At 39.0% G+C, this 22,015-nt stretch overlaps 1 protein-coding gene across 1 annotated transcript in view; it reads right to left on the bottom strand.

The window, feature by feature from the left end:
- Nucleotides 1–15,807: 15,807 nt before the first annotated feature.
- Nucleotides 15,808–22,015, bottom strand: part of mtrr (5-methyltetrahydrofolate-homocysteine methyltransferase reductase) — a 30,359-nt gene continuing 24,151 nt past the window's right edge. Inside the window, exons 14-16 of the mRNA XM_061064792.1 lie at nt 19,067–19,243; nt 16,405–17,288; nt 15,808–16,085 (exon numbers count right to left, since the gene is read on the bottom strand). Coding sequence (XP_060920775.1) covers nt 17,144–17,288; nt 19,067–19,243 — 322 coding nt within the window. The 3' untranslated portion in view covers nt 15,808–16,085; nt 16,405–17,143. The remainder of the gene's footprint in view (nt 16,086–16,404; nt 17,289–19,066; nt 19,244–22,015) is intronic.

Here is a 22,015-nt window from a genome sequence, read left to right as displayed (position 1 = left end):
TGAGTATGAATAAAATAAACTCTCTAAACTCAATTACCAGTCAGTTCAAGCGCTGCATTCTTGGCCCACACTAGCTTTTAATTGAAAGGAGCTTCTAAGCTTTTCATGAAATGTATTTCCAATGCAATGGAGTTTAAAATTAAGTCATGGACTTCTCAAGTGGCACAAATTAGCCTCTACACACATCCACAGTGTCACCTCATTACTGTTTGTTTGGCTTTAATGCATCTAGGCCTCTACGGGATATATACGCCATGTTGTAAGATGGGAAGAGAGCGCTTTATCTCCTTCTCGCTCCCCTTTACACACACACACACACACACACACACACACAAAGAGAAATCAGTCGTCAAGGGGCGTTGCAGTGGATATCAGTGTTAACACAAGTAATTGCCTTCCTGCTTGGGAGCTTGTGAGTGTTAATCCATCTCGACAAAGTTTGCTCTTCAGCGCGTGACTCCTAGCACGCTGTTTTATCTGCACTCTCAGTTCCGCTACTTCTGCCAGGACGACGTCACACCAGGGCACATGCTGCGCTTGTCTTGTAGAAAGTAACTTACTCTAAAATTAAAGTGAATCTATCCTCTTTGAATATGGATGAATAAAAAGTCTCCAAAACTGCTGATATTAAGACAAATTATCCTTGTAGTGTGCAAGATAAAGAGTGTGGTGAACCTTCTTAAAAACCAAATCTCATCAAATAAAAACATTATCACATTTCTCTGTTGGAAGCAGACAATAGTGGAATTACTATGCCTACAGCAGCTGCGGGGTCTCTTATCTTTTATCCTCAAGATAAGATATAACATTTTCTCATTTCCTTTGTTTTACATTTCACACATTTGGAGACAAGGTGAGCTCTCCTGGAGGTGTGAGCTCCCATGTTAAGCAGCCTGTTACTGACAGGAAAAGATGTCATTCATTATGAAAAATGCTTAATGAGATCTTCCCACTGATACCACGCTGCGATTTCAAACTACACCATCACGCCTCTGAATATTTAATGACAATATTAAATATTTAAGATATGAATAAAGACTGAGTTGACAAAGCAATTAGATATTGACTGACCTTTTCGGTGTGTTTGGTATTCTGGATCACTCACTCAAGATTCATTTTATGGTCACAGTGAGCGGTGAGGAGAGGAAGTGGTGGTAGAGGCAGTATGATCTCCTCCAATCGATCAGCATCAGAGGTATGTGGGAGATGATCTCAGAAAGTTCCATGCATAGCAGAGCTTATGCAACAAGGTGCAGTAATATGCAGCTATGCTAACCAATTATACAGTATAAAGATTTGGATCTTCCAATCAGTTCATCTTTGCAATCATTATTTTGGTTTTATTTCAAAGTCAAAAATATCCAAAACCACACATCAATATAACTAGACTTGTTTTCACTTATCTAATGAACCAGACTTTGTGGTCAAGTGTACCTGGGTCCTTGGCAGAGTAACAATGCCAAGGTAATTAACACATTTTCATCATATCATACAACAAATTCTTAAAGGTGTTGATTTCAACAAGCGCTTTCTTTGTGCTAAAAGGTTGTGAGAGGAAAAAATTAAAGTACCAAAGTACAGGAACACATTAGCAGTAAAACCTTGTTATATATTGTCAGCTATGCAAAGTATGCTACTGATGTGCTGCAGTCTTCTTATATATATAATGAATGTTTGAAGTATTTATTCACTTACAGCTAATGTAATAAACAAACCTTGTAGCCAAACAAAGGTGAACCACCAGTCAAGGCTACTGAGAGCCTTTCCAACCTCTCACTAATGGGCTTGCAGAAATGAGAAGCAATTATACTGGCAGCTAACCAACTTTCTCTTCCATAAGCAATCGCTGTGGAGTCTCTTCATCTTTGAAGGGGAGAGAATAGCAAAGACAGTATGCAATGACTGAAGGTCCATGTACACCAGCTAGCACCCAAAGGCCCACAGGGAAAGGACAGGTGCTGTGATACTTGACCTGGGCCTGAGATGGATGACAAAGTGGAGGCGCAGACCTATTAGCATTGACATGAAGCAGACACGGTCAAAGCTGAGCAATAGCCCATGACTCAGGCTGACGCCTATGCTGAAGTTTTTCACACTAAGTGCCAGCTCACCAAGTATGTTGCAGCTTGGCACTTCACAGCATCGACTGACTCACATCCAGCACAAAGGCATAGGCAAAAATGCTCTTATATATTCAATGAGCAAGCAGAGACTTTCGGGCCTATGGACTAATAGCTGGTGTATTTCTCCCCAGTGAGTCAGAGGTTGAAAATGATTCAAGTGGTCCATCCCAAACCTCTAAGAGCTCCATATGCCTTTTGGCTGTCAGCCCATTAAATGACCATTGTAAGTTGGTGAAAACACAGATAAAAGTTAAAAAGCCCATACTCTACATTCTTGGATGCAGAGAGGGCCATAATCATCTTTTGGTAAGGTGATTTTTGCAGTATTCACATTTAGAGTCATGAGCCTACTGGAGCAAAGCAGGTAACAATCCAGAAAGTCTGTATCTGGAGGGGATTCAGGGGTAAAGGGTAGCTGCCCATTGATGTCATTGATAGTATAGTCATTTTTGTAGGCTACTAAATGTGACTTTACTTCCATCTTCTAAAGTTTAAAACATGATCTCTAACTAAAACTAACTAAGTTGTTTTGAAACATAGACATCTGATTTTGACTGATTTTAATGTGGTTTAATATTTTTACTGTAATGACCAAAGTCAGTTTGATTTTCAGTCTGTTGCTGTTGACATTTTGAGAAACATGGCCTAGACATGAAACAGCCCAAGGCCCCCTATGTAATGCAAAGAATCATTCATTTTAAACTACTTTTTCTTCCTCACTATAAACGTTTGGAACGCTATAGATGTTTGAAGCTCCAGAAGCAAAAGTGGCAAAAACCAGCTATGGGTACAAGCAACAATCACTATCAACTGATCTGAGAAGGTGCTCAGGGTGATAGGGCTTTAGAGGGTTAATACTTTACATCGGGGCCCTGGGCAAGTAGAGCTTTGAAGGTTGGTAATATAATTTTAAAATCAATATTGAAATGGCAGGAAGCCTATGCAATGAGGTCAGGATCGAAGTAATGTAGTAGTGTTTTCTTGAATCACTGAATTCTAGCTGCATTGAGTTGGACCAGTTGAAGACGATGTTGGGAAGCCTGAGTTATACCCGTATAGAGGGCATTACAAAAGAGGATAAAAGAAATGCATGCTAAACCTTGAGTAGGTCATTAAGGAATAAGAATTAATTAATTTTGGAAATGAACCTGAACTGACAAAAACAAGTCTAAACTATTTTCTTTACCTGACAATTGTAGGAAATTTCAGAATAAAAAAAATGTTGCAATTGACTTTTGTAAAAATGGTCACATAGATTTCCAATTATGTTTCCAGAGGAGCGCATTTCTCGTTGACATTAAGTTTTAGAAAGTTTTGAGATATGCAGCAATTGATATCTGAAAGACAAATGGTACGTTGATCAAGATTTTTACGATTAGTGGAATACAAAGGGATGTATAACTGGGTATCATCGGCGTAACAGTGATATCACATATTACAGCTACTGATGATTTGACCCAGAGGAAGTATAGCATGAGTATAGTAACAGACCTAAAACTGACCCTTGAGAATTTTTTGGATTTTTAAGTTAAAAATGGGGACAATGGAAAAACACCCAATGTTTTCTGTGCAACATTGTACCTACCCTTAGACCATATCTACACAGTGTGCTTTAGGAAAGAAAAGGGTTAGTTTGCAATACATTATTGTCATTTGGGTCTCCATGGATCTGAAAACTGTACAGAAGGCATTTTAGCATCATTAGAAGCTGTTTATGAATGCACACTAACAATCATTAATTAGCCTGGACTTTTATTTTGTTAAATCAATGAAAAAATTCACACCTGCTGAAATGATGTTGCCAAAACTCTTCATCTCCTAACGTCTCTAATACACACACACACACACACACACACACACACACACACACTCCCACAGACTAGCTGTGACATGTGAGAGTAGAAAGGCCAGTGACACTGGTGGCTAATTAGTGACTCGCCTCATTAGTCACCTCGTCTCCATCTCTGGCCCCTGCAATTATCTCTCTCAGGACCACACCAAGGTTGAGCCTCCCCGTCTTCATCTCTGTCTTCGCCCCACCATCCCCTCACTCTATTTCTCTCTCCATTTACAAATGTGTGTGCATCGGTAGGAATACCAAGGGTTTTCATTGTTCTGGATTTTAATCAGTACTTTCTAATCAATGTTCAATTTTTTTTGTTTAACTTTAAAGTAATACTGATTCAAAGTTTATTGATAAATTCAGGATGCTCATATATTCATACATTTATTAAAAATGTTAATTTTAGGCCAGGGGTGGAAATATCAGATAGTTAGTTGGTCCACCACCATCCCCATCTCATCAATTGCTTCAGATACAGCCATTTTTTCATTTAACTTATTTTAATATCTTAATTTCTTATGTTTTTGTTGTTTATTATCCAATTTTGTCTTTTTCTTCTTGCTCTCTCCCGTGAATGCAATACTCTTACTCTTCACACAAACTGTTCCAGCTCACATAACAAAAAAAGATATGGAAATGTCACCACTCCAACACCTTTCTTACATTATTATTTGTATGTCTGAACATTTTATACGTAATGTGTTGTGTTTCTTCTCTGTCTTTTATGTCACTTTTTCTATTGTCAAGTTATTTCACTAACAAATGAAAACTAGAGATTGTCATTTGGCCAAGAGATAGGGACAATGTATGATGGGTAATAACTTTGGTTAATATTTAATTGACAATATGGTAAGTGATCTATAAATATTGACACATGCATATTATCTATACCTTTAAGTTGTTAAGTCTTTTGACTGTTCGAGATTCAGCTGAAAACAAAAGAATTTCAGATAATCAAAAGTGATGCGTTTCATAATCAACCCCATTTCCCTCGCTCTTCTATCCTTCCTCAGCCATCATGCTAGCTGTGCTCAAGTACAGCCACTAAGAAGTTAATTACAAGGTTATCTGATACATTTTAGAGATGTTATGATGTATGGTAATAGATATGAAGAGCTGCAGGTCCTTTATAACACAGCATTAGAAGTCTAGTTTTGACTTTGCCCCTCTCTACTTTTCTTTTGAACCATCTTGAAGCTAACAATAATTAGCCAAAGTAGGGTTTTTTTTGTTAGCTCTATGCACTAGTCCATATTCATATTTTAACTGGAAAACTCCTGTCTTAACATTATTTCAAATGGACTACTATGTTTGTGTAGGTTTAATTCTTTAAATAAGCAGTCTGTTCTTCCCACTTTATACATTACAGCCCAAACAATCATTGGAACAATTGCAGACATGGAACCATTATTTTCATTAGTTCCCTGTTGCTCTTGGATTCTTTGTTAATCGTCACAGTCAGGTCTCACCATTTTTGTGAAGTGGAGGAATATTAATGTTTTCAGCTGTCTGTTGCCCCTTCCCCCCTTGTGATGGAAGTAAATCTGAATTTTAAACTGGACTAAATAGGCCACTTGGGTGGTCCACGTTTCAGGTATTTGAGATGCTTTTTATTTGGATATGACTGTTTGCATATCTGCCCTCCCATCTGATCTTCTGTGCCATTGGTGAGGAATACATAATTAGCTGTTTCTGCTCTGAATGCTTCATGGTACAACAGGACTGACTCAAATAGGGGTTAGATTAGGTTAATCTGTTCTGTCCCAGTCTGAGTCCACGGTGACTACTGATACAACATAGCACCCCTGCAGCGTCACACACTGAGCAGTAAAAATGTCTGTAGTATTCAACACAACTTCTCCTTCCTGATGCTTGACTGGACTTATCTTGTTAAGTTGTAAGTCATGCATATCTATACATATATATATATATATATATATATGATATCAGGCATCTAAACTTCTCATGATTTAGTTCTCGTCAGACACAAGTGCAAGTTTGTCAATCAGCCTTAAAAGTTATTGAAAAATTCACATCCCATATCCAAAGTTATAGTATTTTTTTCTTTTTTTAGAAAATATGTGTTTTGGACGGTGGTTGTCCTGCTATAAGAGCTTTTTCTTCCTGCACATCAAAAAGAAAACTGATGTAACAAACAGGGATTGTAGCATGTTGTTTGTTAGCAGTGGGAAAGCAGAAGACAGATCACAGCTCCAGGTGTATTTGAGTCCAATCATGAAATGAGACGTACTGCTGGCTCATGTCATGCAGAGTCAGCTGGAGAAAGTTTTCTCACTGCTGTGTCACGACAGAATATTATGTTGTTGTTTTTTTTCAAGAATTTTCACTTCTGACAGAAAAACTTCGGGAAAAATGTAGTTGGACCTAGAACTAGAAGGCATAGCAAAGTACTCCTATCTGTGCTCAGATGTGACTGACCGCAAGCAGCATAAGGTCTATAAGTAAAATAAATAAAGATCTGTGTTGTGTGCAATACAAAGATATAGACTTTAAACTTTGTGTAGCTATAATTATGCAGCTTAACGTCAGCCATTAAGCTGCACAATAGTTAGCTAAGACTCCCATATTTGATCTCAAAGCTGTAAATACAATGCTAAATTATAGATTTGGCTAGTGCTATTTTATTACAAAGCTCAACTCCCTCTTCAGCGCTCAACACATGCCGCTGAAAAACAACTAAACATAACACCTATCAATACTTTGTTCTTGAGAGAAGCTAACGCCGGGCTACTTTGTTTTCCTGCTAGAGGTACTTAATTGCAAAGATTTCTTATTGAGTGTAAGCACGTCCAGTTCATACCTTTCATCATTCAATAATAATTTAGTGATGAAAGGTGAATAATAGATGAACAATGGTTTATAACCTTTGATGATCAAATATCTTGTTGTGGCGATGCAGCTTTTTGAAAATTGTGGATTTGAGCTTCCAGGGGCGTTGAGTGTGACAGCTTTTTGGAGACTTGAATTTTCTCCGCTGCTGATTCTCACACAGTCAAGGGCTCTCTTCTCTCCGTCCTTCAAGCTGGCTATCAAAGACACAACAATAATTGAATTATACATATAACCAAATGAAACAGAGACAACCTGAAGGGCGCTCCTGTTACTATCAGGCCCAGGGAGGACAAGAATCTGGATGTATTCTCTAATTAAATGGGAACAAAGCGAGAGTTGAGACCTTGATAAGGACTGTTGCTTGTCTTTATCTTGTATGTGCAGTGCTTAGCATTTTTATATGATGACAGCTACAAGCTGCTTTGTTTTATTAATCTCCAGAATTATTATGCAGATATTTACATAGCACCGCTGTGACACCTCTGGTACTTTGGTATTTGATCAGAATAATACTAAATGGCAACTGTCACAGCAATTAAGGCAGCAATTAATTTCATCTTAAACAAGAGAATACAGCAAAAAGAATACCCATTTCTCATCATTTTAGAGTCTAGTTTGTGAGTAGATGCTGAACATTTGTCATCCTACACCAGACTATACCCTTTCACAACAGATTGGAGTCAGCTTAAACTTTTCCTATCCTTATTTCCTGGTCTCCTCTGAGATTCACCAAATGTAATCTCTGCACTCAGATGTCACACCCACTCCCTGCTTTCCCAGAGTGAGGTTCATGAGTTTGTATGAAAACTTGAGATGTCTGTCAGAGGCAGTGATTTATGATAAAACCACGGCTAGTGCACAGATAAACTGCACAAAATCTTCAGTAGTGTGTGCACGGCATGTAAACATGCATACTGTACATACATAATGTTTCACCTCTCGAGTGAAACGCATGGCAGACTCATACAGAGGCTGACTTTTTCATTTAGTGGTAAGGTTTCCGTTTTAATTATGGATGGCACGCTTATTGAATCTATTAGTTTGGACGATATGCTGTACAGACAGGAGTGTGACTAGAGCATTAACCTTGGATCTCAGTCCTCTGGGCCAAGAAAGACACTGTTGGGTTTTATTTTAGCTAAACATTTAGGAACTGATTTAATGAATCATGAATGAATGATTGATGAAGAGTTAAGCATTGAAGAGTTAAGCATTATGATTAAGGGTCAGGATATAATATAGCTGAAGTTGAAACAAGTAAAAGAACCCAACAGCACTAAACAGAATTATTTGCATGGAGACATGGTTGCTCCGTAAAATGTTCCCTTGTGGGCATGTTTACCAGAGAAATCGATGTTAAATAGAGGAATCAATCATCATGATGTGTTTCATATCACACAGTGCGTATTGTTGCATTCAAGTTTGAAGCAAATACATCATCACTAACTACAATGTGGGTGAGAATCTGTTCCATTGCGACTGCTATGGCGGCTTCCACTTTGACATTATGTTTTTAGTTTATCAAAACAGAAAAGATTTTAAGCTGTTAAAGCTTGGTAAGAAAATGGTTTATATCTTGGAACTTCCTCTTTGCTCATAATTATTTCAACAAATCACAGAAGATGTGCAACCCTGGGAACAAACCAATTTAAACTACACTCTGCAACACGAGCCTCCTTTTCAGAGGAGTGGCATCCGACTCACCAATTGACTCAATGAGACCTGAAATTTCAGAAACAAAACAGAAAAGGGTCTTATTAAGTTCTTCAAAATAACCAAGGTCTGGCCAGAAAAAAAACACATATATTTACAGCCAGTGCATTCAGAATAGTTTGCTTTCTATCAGGGTAAAAATCAAGGTGATAGTAATTACACTCTTTCAATTATAAGCTTATGTTTGAGTGAGGTCTCTTAATGTAATGTCCATTAAAAGCAAGCTCACCAGTTACTATGGTAACCTTTAATTGCATTTTGGAACCACACACCTGATTCATTTAAGCTCATTAGATCTTGACCTGCATTTTATTTTTTTGTTATTCAGCTTCTTCTTCATACAAAGTTAGTTAGTTAGAAACGTGATTGAGCGTTTATCCATGACACCGCAATTGATTCAGAAATATCTGGTTTTCACCTTTTAATGGTAGACACGTTAAACATCCTTACAATGTTTATGAACATCATTTTATAATATATGCCGATATATGACAAAGTGAGTATATTACACAATTCTAGTGTTTGTCCTGCTTAAATCATTCCATGAAAATCAATGTAGAATCATTTTTGATCTCTAAGTAAGAGCATATGAGGACCAGCACATGCAGCTATGGATCAAAGTTGAAACTAATCAAACTCTCTGCCCTGCCCTGGCACTGTTTTAATCGCAGCGTCCCTATCAAAATGAAAGCACATCCAAATTCAATCTGAACACATTAATCTGCAGGCTGTCTACAATTATTGATAACCTTTTTTTTCCCAGATGACACAAATACAATGCATTGCCAAATCAGGCAGAATAAAGACAGACCTCTGAAAGTTACTCGTACTGTTCAAATCGGCTATTTTCAGATTAGTCTTAATATCACTTTGGGTACAGATTAATTACAAATTGGTGGATGCAGTGTTTTTAATTCAGATTTTCTATTTTATTTTATTGGCCTTTTTTTCTGAGAATGTATTTCCACAGTAGAAAGGACGGATATATTAGATACAAATAATGATGGATGAGTTCCATTTTAGCTGCTCCTGTTTCATGGTGCTGGTATTACGCATCCTGGCTCACTATCACACTGTCATGACTTTTGTTTGAATAGAAAAAAGTCATAATTCAAATGAATACAAGCTGCTTTGTTTTATTTATGCATGGCAATCTTGCTTCAGTCAAAAAATGTGTTTCCTTTATAAAATGTGATCAAATGTGTGACACTCTTCACTGGAGTGTTATAGGTAAGTAATGTTTCCTTCATTCATTCTTCTATCATTAACCTCTCCAGCATCACTTCATACTTTTCATTTCTTTGTTGTTGCATCTATTTTAAAGCTAAGACGTACTGACTGCAAATAATAATGTTCTTTCTAATATGAGTGCAGTGACGAAAGATCAGGTGCCACACCAGTTACTAAGCAACAGCTGTGTCAGTGTTTTGTTACATTACGTCTCCAAAAAAGTATCCGCCATGTTTAAGCTCTTTTTAATCACTGACTTTGGATCAAACTCTAGTTTAATGGCTCTCTGGGAAAAATGAGATCCAGAGCGGAGTGTGTGGGTGTCTAATAGTTTGGTCTTTTGATGTAATACATTCTGTAATATAACACTCAAATGTGGTTTTTTTAATGGTGTTCTAAGAGAGAAGTTGCTTTCTTGCTCAATTTGATCATCCAAACAGTGCAGAGTGGCAATTGTATAGGCCTTCCTGAAAATGTGATTAAACATACTTAAAGGTTCAATCGTGTTTGGTTTAGATTACGCTCAAATGTTTAGTTTTATATTAACTTTGGTTAATAACATTTTTTAATTTGAAAGGCGAGTCTTGTAGAGCCAAAAGATAATAGTGAGCAAACTAAGCTACTGCCTTGAGCTGACGTGTGTTAGCATCTTTCAGTTCGCTGTTCTTATTAAGTGGCAAAACTTTTATCTGTTTTTTAAATTACTGTGATGACATTGAAAGACTAGGACACAAGAGTAGGTATATAAACACTTCTAAGAACACATGGTACACTGGACACAAAGGGCTACAAGAGTAATATCTACCAAAAATAAGGCCATAGTATGAAATTCATTAGAAGGTTTTTGTTACAAGAGAAAGCTAATAAATGGAGCTCTAACATAGGCTTCATCAACTTTACTTTTTAAAGTATACTCATCTGGTTTCCAGAGTATAGAGTGAATGGAGCTTTAGCATCGAATGATAAGTGAAGTTAGCAGAGCTAGCTAACATCTGAACACAGTGGAGTACAGGCTTGATAAGGCTTCAACATAAATACATCAACTTTACCTTTTACATATACTTCTTTATCTTTTTTACAGCTCATGGACTGGGTGTCCACATTCATCCTCTACCTAACCTTTATCTGTCGCTACTTCCTTTAAATGAAAGGACAAAAGCTGTATAAGCACCTCTTGCCAACATGATACCTACAGTAAGTCTCATCAACATTTTGGTTGTGTAACACTGAATACAACAACTCTTACAATCCACTGTCACAATATCATCACACTACTTTATTCTTTTTGATTAGGAGACCCCAAGCAGCAGAATTATATACAGAGCCTATAAAATGGGCTCTCAAACAATCAAACAAAAACAATTAGTGTTATAGACTTTCTACTGGTGCCTTGCTAAAAGTCTGTTTTTAATAATAAGTTTCCACAGCACTTTGTTTCCCTGTGGCGATATGGAGTTTTTAATCTCCACTTGAATATGTATACCTCTGCACATCTCACTCCTTTAATGCCCCATCTTTAAAGTAGACAGAAAACATCATCCCTTTGTCGATGCAGGATTTTCCTTTAACACTGATACATACTACAATACAAACTGTTTATGCTGTAACCTGTGTAATTGCTCTTTGTGCATATAGATTTTCAATAACACAGTAATTACTGAGTAAAATCCCAGCCGTCCCATTGCAAGCACATGGGTTGTCACATTGTGGGAAGATGATTAATCACACACAGTCGCTCCTTTTTTAAATGCATCCTTAATGCATTCTTTCACCTCAGGGCCTGTATATCACTTCTTTTCCATGTTCAGTGCTTGATGAAGGTGTACACTTTTTACATTGCTCTTGGACCCCTTTTTTAAGCAACAAAACAGGAAGTTTGTGGTGTACTTTAAAAAAAAAAAAAAAATGTCCAAAAGTCTTTGGGTTTGTTGTGGGGTGACTCTGAGGCCATCTCTACAGGAGACAAATCTAAAAAAAGAGGTCAGGTTATGTTGTAACTCACCCTGGTTCGCCTCCTGCTGCACAAAAGCACTGTAATAAATTCAGAGTCATGGACCTCTTACATTTTGCAACTCCTACTTGTACCTGTTGTCTTTCACCGTTTTATCCTCACCACCTTTTTCCTCTCATCTCTCTGTTTCTTTTAAGAAAAAGAAAACTTTTCATATGCCCTCTCAATCTCTGATCTTTCTATATATTTTCACCAATTTGATCCTCCTAACAGTTAATCATCCCCTCTACAATGTCACTCTACTTTCTGCCTCCCATTCACAGCTACTGCATGGAATACAGCTGGACATTAATCTGCCACTGATGAGCCCCACTCGCCAGACGGATCATGGCTGCTTATCAGGCACTTGGTGAGATTAGGACAGTCAGTGAGTGCTGCCATGGTGGAGTTTTAGCGATAGGACGGTGAAAAGACTGGGTATGTCATTACCTCTCAGATGCCTCTATAAAGACTAAAGGCCCATTCACATTGAAAACAATGACTGAAATGGCATTTACTGGGGCTCAGTGCAATGATTCCTGTGCTAAATGTCTTTAAAAAATCAAGTGTCACTGCATTGACCCTCTCTATCTTCTTGCCATCTCCATTCTTAGAACTTTTTTAGACCTTTCTGTCATTCTGTTTTCTCTTGGAGCAGAAAGAATCACCCTGAGACCAAGGAAATGGCACAGGCATGTGGAGAATGTAAACTTTTGGACATATTGATTGATCTCCATGCTAACACACAATCAGAATATCCTGAACAAAATGTAGAAATGTCAAGTGCAAACAATTCACATTATTCCTCCATCCATCCTTGATTTTACATGCATCCCTTTTTTTTTTGCTGAACAGTCTCATCCCAGCACTTAACCTCACATTTGCATAAGTCATTATGGCTGTGAGGAAGGCGGAGGCCATAAATTCTCCTAAGTGTTCATCCGTCGTTGTAAGTTTAAAAATGCCCAACTAATTTTTGCATTTCTCTGACTAATGGAGACAGAAAGAGCATTCATCACTGAGACATCATTCAGACATTTGATGAGCCAAGCAGTTCCTACTGAATTCATTTGGACATCCAATGCCTGACTTGTGTGTGCAATCAGTCTTAAACCGGTCACAGGTAGTCTCAGTGATAAGATATTTGAGTTTTTCAGATTTCTTTACAGTGTTCTTCCTCGGCCAGCAGAGTCTAACAAATAAATATGTCTATAAAGCCTCAGGGAGAGCCATACTTTCTTATAGAATAATTTCTTCTCCTGCCAGCATCAATTGCAGCAAATGTTTGTTCCACCAAATCGGAAAACAGGGGTATCTCTCCTGCTCCATCAATAAACACAGACCAGAACAACGCTGGCAACTCACAGTGAAAACAGGAAACTCAATAGAAGCACCGCGGCCTCTTTAGAAAAACATAGATTTCCTCCAGTATTCCTGACAGATGCTGAAGGTAACGTGTTTGTGCACAGCTGGGACTCTGGGGAGCAGACTGACTGCAGCTCAAGGTGTGTATCAGTGAGTGTGTGTGTGTGTGTGTGTGTTACTGTCACTGATGCCACATCAAAAAGCTGAGTTGACATTCCTGGGTCATTGACTGCAGACTGCGAACAGCTGAGACAGAGTGGAGGTGTCTCCTTTAATGGTACAACACAGGTGATAGAAGATGAAGCTCTCTGTTGACTTCACTTACAGTATGCAAAAAAAAAAAACTTTCCCAAAGCAGTACAGCTTCCAAACTGTAGAAAAACCTCATGCTCCCGACATAAACTAAAATGTTGGCTATCCAACAGGGCTTGATCAAAGATGAAATGATGAACGCTCAAAGTGGCTATCTCAATAGTAGAATAGAAATAGACTCAAAGTCATAGGTTGCATAAATGTAGGCAATGTGCTAATTGTTTTAATTCCCTGCTTCTTAATTAAAACAGCAAACAACAAGAAATTGACACAAAAAACAGGAGGGTCAAAAGTAGCCATATTTGAAGGTAAAATAACATATTTGATATTAGTTACGGATAGATATCAATGACAACATCACCTGGCTAAAACTGTGTTAGTGAGGAAGTCCTAGCTAACATTACATTAGCTAGAATTATGTTAGGACATTAGACACCAAGTAGGAGTTTTCCCCACATGACCTAACACTATTTTAACATTTAGTCACTTCATTAATCAGTGTACAATTAGCTAGCAATGGCAGTTGCTTTACTGTAGCTATAGAGTTATCAAATATGAAGTTTAAACTTGAAATATAGCCCAATTAACCACCAGATTTTCACTTCTCTTCTCTTGTCTTTTGGGCTGCTTATCGATAAAGAAGCAGTGGATTGCTAATGATTTCTCAAATACCTTATATGTATAAAACCTTTAAACAGGACATTTTGACAGTATTTGGACTTGGAAACATAGATCATTTCTCAGAGGACAATGGCCCAAAGGCCGTGTGCATGGGGTTAATTATGTTGTCATCATTAAACCAGCTAAATTGTTCATTGAAACTGAGTAAACTTTGGAAACTTAAAACTTGTAGATTAATGAAGTTAAAATGACATACAACATACACACAGACAAACTAACAAATATATTTGAAGTATATTTGTTGAACCTCCTTAAATCCCCTCCGAAAGGATGACACTTTTTACTTTCTTTTTACTCCTGAAACTCAGAGCTAAGCTAAATGAATTGGACATATTGTACATATTGCCACTAGCCTAATTAAGGCACACTTCTTAGCAGAGGGTGTGGGAGGCTCCACTTACTCTACCCCGTCATCAAAGCTTGTACCTGCTGCACCAGGGAAGCCACGTGCTAAGTAGGTCTTTCTAAAATCTCTTAGCTCATTGACATAGAGTGCATCTCCCCACTTGGCTCACTCAACACTTCCATAATAACAGTCATTATCTTCAGCACACATCTTTCTGCTTCATTTAAGCCCGTCTTAACAAGGGGGTATCTATCATGGAGGTGCTCGGTTCTGCGGTCGCACTGACCTCCAGCGCTTTGATTTATTCCTGACCGTTTCCTCAGCTCCGTCTTTTGCTCACGCTGTGGGACAAAAAACGCCACTGTGAAGCTTTTTAATTATGAAGACATAATTTAAAACTTCATCAGTCCTAGGTGGGAGTTGGACAGGGTGACACGAGCAGTCGGCAGGCTCTCCGTCTTATGGCGAGGGTCATTTTTTAAATGGAGGTGGGGGCATGTTAATAGGATGGGTAAATAAGGGCAGTACTGCTTCAAGTGTACTTCCTGGTTCTTAAATTATTCACTGTTAATGATCACTCGTGCCACTTTGATGAAACTTTCCTTTTTGTGCACTACATGCAAGTTTTTGTCATTCCTCCAACAACAAATTGGTTTAAATGGAGGCTATGTATCACCATGAGTGTGTGAGATGAGATTGGTGGTGCTGTTAGCCGCACACAGCATCATTATTTTGATTTTGTCCTTTATTCCTGTGACTTGGGCAAAGCAGCTGGAGATGAGAGATGAGGACATTGAGGTGCACCCAGCTCCGCCTGGACAAACACAAGGACAGCTCCACCGTCGACCACAATGTATTAAACCAATTATTCACCATCAGGGATTGTTTTCTGCCACAGCGCATGTTTTGTTTACTCCACTCAGAAATGTAGCGAATGGGGTGTCATCTACGGCGCAGGCAGCCGAGATTGTAAACATGTTTTTCTCTCCCTTTCCTACAAGACTATAAATAAAAAGACTGCTGTTAGAAGATTTAATTCTGAGAAGCCTCTCTCTCTGGGGCTCTGATCAGCGTTAAGAGGCCCATTGCGAAAAGCCTTCAATTAGCAGAGTGTGACTTCATCTTCTGACCAAAGTCACCTTCAACAATTAAATTATCTCTGAATTTAAATAAAACAATCACTTCCAATCAATCACAGTTCATTAGCTCTCAAATTATTCCCATTGCCTCTTGAACATGCACCGCTTGTTCAGTCCTACATTCTAAAGCTGTACTTCAGAAACTGGAATAAGGTCATCTCCAAACACACCTGTGTTCACAAATGGGGAGAAAAAGCAGCAGACAACAAAGGTTTACGCCAAATTGTATTTTAATTCCTGATCACACAAGGCACAGTTGTGTTTGTTTTCCCCACAGTTTGAGAGATTTTGGTCAAGTTTGCAGGACTTAGTTCTAAGTTGGAGTTCATTCGCTCCAAAACTGGCAGTCGGCTGGGGGAGACAGACAATGATTTATAGTTTTAAAATAGTGTTACAATTAAATTTAACACAGTAAAGCTATAAATCACTGGCAAAAGTCCCATTTTATTGAAATAAATTTAAAAAACAGTAACTTTTGGAGGGGCAAACACTAAAACCTGTCTTCATCTTCTCTTAAATAGGCAGTGTTTCCCCTAGGTTTACAGCGTTGGGGGGGGGGGGACACGCCGACACGCCGACACGCCGACACAAACACTTGAAGGAATCTTGGTGTTCATGTGTTACTTTTAATGACAGCTGTCCTTTTCTATCGGAAAGGTATCCTTAAATGACTTAATTTCCCTGATTTCCGACTCCATCCACTATCCTATCTCTACAATAAAGGCAACAAAAAGCCCAAAAATAAATCTTAAAAAAAAAAGATTGACCTTTCAAGGGGGCGGGGGCCGTTGGGGGGGGGGGTGGGCCACCCCCCTAATATAATGGTAGGGGAAACACTGATAGGTTTATAATAACCACAGTATTTAGGATGAAAATATGAGGATTCCAGAAAATACTTAAGAAAATGAACTCTCTTCTGATGCACTTTAAAATCATTATTTATTCATTCAAAAAGAAGCAGAAAGAAATAAAGTAAGAATTTAGACTGAAAGTGATTTCTGATGTAAACTTTGGGGCATTCAAAGGTGGTTTGACACATTCCAAAAAAAGTACTCGCTATGCTTAAAAATGATTTCTTCCTTCCTGAATGACAATAAACCGTTTACTGTTTTCTTCTGTACTTTAAAATTGCTGTGTTTTTGCCATCTAGGTTGTAGCTATATCACGCTCTCGGTCTCATCAAAGTCACTCCATCATAGCCGACGGAAGTAAATGCCTTTTCCCCAGACAGGATGAAGGCAGGAAAAGAGGCTTGTCGACACTAAAAGCATTTTCACACTGCGGGACCAATCTCCAGCACCACTGCCCTGACCAAGGTCATTTCTGTTCAAACAGCAAAGCCCAGGATGATGTAGTGGGCTGATATCCCCGGGTCAGCAAGCTACATTCCATCTTTGAGGCAAAGGCTGGTGTAAACTCAGTCTGGGCTTCAGCATCTGCAATTTTATGGTTCTGGAGGTTACAGCTGAGAAGGCTGATTTGATTTTTTTGGGAGGTGTAAAAGAGCACAGTGGATGCTGCAGAATTCCCTTATCTTGTCATCTGCTGTCAGCCCCAGATGTCCTGTAAGTAGCGTTTCTCCTCTCTCAGCCCCGCCAGTGTCTTCATGGCGTCCAGCTGGTCCACTTGAAGCTCTGTCTTGATCATCTCTATCAGGGTGTCATTCACATCTTTAGCCATGTTCTTAGCATCTCTGGTGGAGAAAAAGAGTATTAGAAATATCACAGTCTTAAGCACAGAGGCAAGCCCATTTTTGTTTTTTGTGGAAGCAGCATGGGCTGCCAGTCCAGGAACGCATCCTGGAAGGAAATTGCTGAAATCTCTGTCTTGCTGTGGCAGCATATTGTGAGAGATTCATCATCCTGTGGACTTTAAGTGAAGTTTTAGACTCTGAGGAATTCAGCCAGCTCTGATGTTTCAAACATCATTTACTCAAAAAGTGAGCTGAGCAGCCTGGCAGTGATGAGAAACGACAAACACCTTTATAAAAGGAGATATAGAGCCATACAAAGGTTGACCTGACACTTTTTATATAAGGTGTGTTTGCTGTGTCTTTGCATCTTTATACTGACAGAGAGGGTGTGTATTTGGAAAGAAGGGAAAAGAAAGTATGTGCACACGTTGAATGCTTCAAAACTGTACAAGTAGTTGCATCAGTGTTAGGTCAGCCGGAGCAGAGACACACAGGAGTTTTGAGCAACTTGCTTAAGAGCAAGGCACTTCGGCACCTTTTATGAATATTTTATGAATGATCTGCCTTGCTGGGAGCAGAACTTGTCAGCAGCCGACAGCTGTAGTTGTTGTCTGCACTTGGCACTGAATTGCTTCATGGCTACATCATGTCTCTGACACAACTCCAATGTCCACTGCAGCATCCAAAAAGGCGTTCTGTCCACAGGCTACATGTAGTTTATCAGCATATGGAGGGTTTTTGTCCCTCACTCTCTCCTGTTGGCAATAACCCCCCCTGAGAAGCAGCTCAGCAGTTGTTTATTCTGATAGCCTGAATAATACTAGCTGAAATAAAGATCATATTTCATGTAGCACAGTGGCTTCACCTGTATTTTTACGATGTTGTGAAATACTGTGAATATGCCTTCACTGCCTTATGTGATTTGTTAATGGAAAGGGAACTCAAAATAAGGAGGGAATCCAAACTGTATGTACCTTAAAATGTACAACAGCTACACTAGAATTTTGAAAAGTGTATGATTTTGTATCTAAAGGAAACTTGCAATAAAGAAAAACATTTCCAAGGTTTCACGATCCATCCATACAGTTTTTGTCAAACAAACTACAGAAGCCTCTCAAAAGCAGAAATGCATCCATACGTTTGATTCACTCCCTTTTCCTGTGATAGTAACTCATTTCTGGTTGTTCCTGGAGATCTTGACTCATTTCTCTTGTAGACCCTTCACCTTAGTGTGGGCAGTGGGCAGTGGCAGCATGGCCTATCACAGTGACCAGACTGTTGTTTTGATTTCGAGCTCATTAGAAAGTTATCCCTTATCAAGAGAAAACAAGCTTTGTTATTTTAATTAAAAATGAATCCATTATAGTGGGGGGGGGGGGGAGAAACAGGTTTGTTATCCTAAGGTAGAGATAAAATAAGTCAAGGTCTTGAACTGAAATAAACTAGAAAAGCAGCGTTGTTGTAACAAGAAAAACTGGCAAAGATCTCTGTGAAAACGCTTTCACAGGAAATCTAAGTACGGTAAATACAAACATATGGACAACATTCTACCAAACAAAGGCGTCAATACAGATGTACAAGTTAACTCCATACTTCAGAGAGACCTTTCATAATAGTCTAGACATGCAAATTTACCCAGGGCACTGAAAAAAAAAAACAGCTGCAACTGAGAGGCATGATCTGTAGTCCTTTCACACAGAAGTGTCACAACATAACACCGCCATGCCAGGGGAACACTGATAATAATACAAATGCATTCATCTCAGTGTCAGACTCACCCGCAGACAAAGAGGTAACCGTTCTGTTTGAGCAGGATGTCGGTGACATGTTGCCTGTTAATTAGCAGGTTGTCTTGGACGTATTTGGGTCGTCCGTCCTCCTCCCCGCTGTCTCTGGAGAAACACACCTTGAGGTGGCTCAGGGTACCGCTGGACACAAATCCCTCCAGCTCCTCTCTGGGCAAAAGGAAAAAGGATTGCAGTGACACATCAAAACATTTCAGGTAATTATAAATCCAATTTCTTTCAAGGTTATTACAGTAATCCGGGACCAGTAGTTCCTGGTTTGTAAAATAAGTTTTCCCTTAGAAAGAGAAAAACCTTGTGAGATAACACCTCTCCATTTTTTTTTCTTTCATTTTTACAAGTTTAAAACTTCTGGCCTCACAGACTCCCTCAAGATTCCACTAAAGCTTCTACTGTCTAAATACAAACCCTTCACAAGGCAAAACAACTGTATGAAGCTTGATAAAGCACAACACTGATGGTAAACAACCAATTTGTCCTTTTTTTAACAAGAGCGGTGCAAATTAATCCGGGTCTCACTAGCAAGGTTGAGATCCTGTTCAAGCATCTTTTTACAATCCTCACAGCCTTGCAGTTTGGTGTAACCTTGCTCTCTCTCTATGTGGTCCGCTTGCCAACTAATACTCCTTCTGCCTCAGTGTTGTTTTTTTAACAGATCCTGGGGTGAGGAAAAGGAAGGTGGAGAGGGAGTGAGGGTTAACTGAAGCTCAGAGCATCTTGTTTAAATCTAAGCAGTGGGAAACACACTAACAGAGAATACGCACACTCAAAGATCATGGGTGAAGGTCTTCGCCTCAGGGGTCTGTGGTTCGCAGCAACCCCAAGACTATAATAAGGCATTTTCCAATAACACATGGATACTTGTGTGAAAATACTAAAAGTTGAAGATGAGTTTTGGAGCTTTTGTTTAATGTGAGTCATCCTCAATAGTTGCTTCTCCGGCTTTTGTTTACAATCCAACCTTTGACTGAAGACAAGAGTCATTAAAAGAGATCACGTCCTTTTGAGCAAGATGTGTGATTAGAAAGTCTGTTTGAACGAGAGAAAAACAACAACATGGAAAACGAGGAGAATGATGGCGGAGCCTTGTTTGTTTGACGTCTGAATATGAATCATCAGAGATTGATAACCGCTTGAGCAAAAACTGGCAGATGACAAAAGACAGCTGACTTCTTAGAGAACAGTCAAGCCCAAATCAGCCAGACTCCTCAGAGTGTTTATACAAACAACAGCCTGTGGCAAAATCACGGACGCTGATGTGATCCAAGCAGCAGCCACTGTACTTGAAGAGAAAAGTCAGAGAAGGGGGGAAAGGATAAGTGTACAGCACAACATACTCTTGTGTTGGTTTAAAGCAGAAGCTTACATTTACTGAAAGTTCAATGACTCTTATGTTTGTGTTCACTATGGTTTCTCTCATTTTCCTTCTCTTTCCTGCTAGTGAGATTGAAGGTGTTGGGGGAAGATGCTTCAGGTTGTAGATCCTTTGACTTTCTGCTCTGTCACTCAGGACATGTTGATCTGTGTTTGTAATTATTCTGTGTTTTATGTCTGTAACTTTTGTTGTGCTGCTGTCCCTCTTGGCCAGGACACTCTTGTAAATGAGATTCTTAATATCAATGAGATTTCTCCTGGTTAAATACATTTTAAAAGGGACATATTATGAAAAATCCACTTTTACAGTGTTTTTGAACATATATTTGGGTCGGCTACTGACCCACAAAATGTAAAATAAACCCATCCAGTCCTTTGTTTGTGGTCTGCATAAGTCTTACAACACAGAGAAAAATACTCAGTTTTTGAAATGTGCTCAACTTGTGACATCACGGTGGGATTCTGGTAAAGAAAATCCCCTCCTCTCCCCTGATATCTCCACCCATGGACTCCATCCCCAGCCTAGAGCAAAACTTTTGCGCAGGTTTGCCATTTTGATTCTCGCTACAGAGGATTGAAGTCTACCAGGAAAACTCAGGGGGGGCTCATTGAATTTAAAGAGACATACACACCAGAACGAAGCGCTCTGAGAGGGCTGGTTTATACAGGGTCACAGACCTCCTCTTGTGCTTGATTCATGTTATATGTTGACCAAAGCACAGCACAGATGTTTCATTTAGACCACAGGAGACTGTCTGAAAAGGTGGAGAAGAGATATAATATGTCCTCTTTAAATTCATTTTAAAAAGATATAGTGCACATAGCACCGCAGGAGCCACATTTGTAAGCGGTCAATCATGCATTTATAGACATAGATCAGCACAATGAAAACTAAATATAATGACTGAAATCGTGATAAAATGATAATTGATAAATGTTTTTGGACATGTATTTACATTTTGTAGTTTGATCCATATACGATCTGATAACATGGAGGAGATGGAGCTTGCGACCTCTACTGCAGCCACTCAGTGGGAGGGGCTACAAATATTTTGGTTTCACTTTGGGGAAGATATCATGTCATCCATCTTCTTATACAGTATATACAATCTATGGTTTAGAACAATAAAAGGCTGTTTATGCAACAATAAAGCAAGTTTAAGTCTCAATTCTCTTCTTACAACCTCTTCATCTGAAATACTGTAAATTATGATGAACAGGTTTTATTTTTGGAAAGGCTACGCCGAACACCAAATTGTATTTACTTTGACAGAAATCCAACAGAGATGAATGCAGGCAGCCAATTCAGCTGCAGGTATGTTGTTCTCATTCTGCTAACCTATTTAAATTGAGTACAACTCTTCATGGGTGGCTCATAAAAACACAGACTAATCGCTTTGGTCAACACTGCGGGGGTGTTCATCAGAGAGGCCCACACTGTGAACAAACACAGCCCACTACCTGCCTGTGTGTCGGTATTTAACTAAGGGATAGAGGAAACAAAGGGGAACAAACAGCATCCTCTGTGATCTGTTGGTGTGTGTTTAA

Source organism: Labrus mixtus, chromosome 19 (genome assembly GCF_963584025.1).
Source record: "Labrus mixtus chromosome 19, fLabMix1.1, whole genome shotgun sequence".
Classification (NCBI taxonomy): Eukaryota; Metazoa; Chordata; class Actinopteri; order Labriformes; family Labridae; genus Labrus; species Labrus mixtus.
This window is presented reverse-complemented; position numbering and strand designations above follow the sequence as displayed.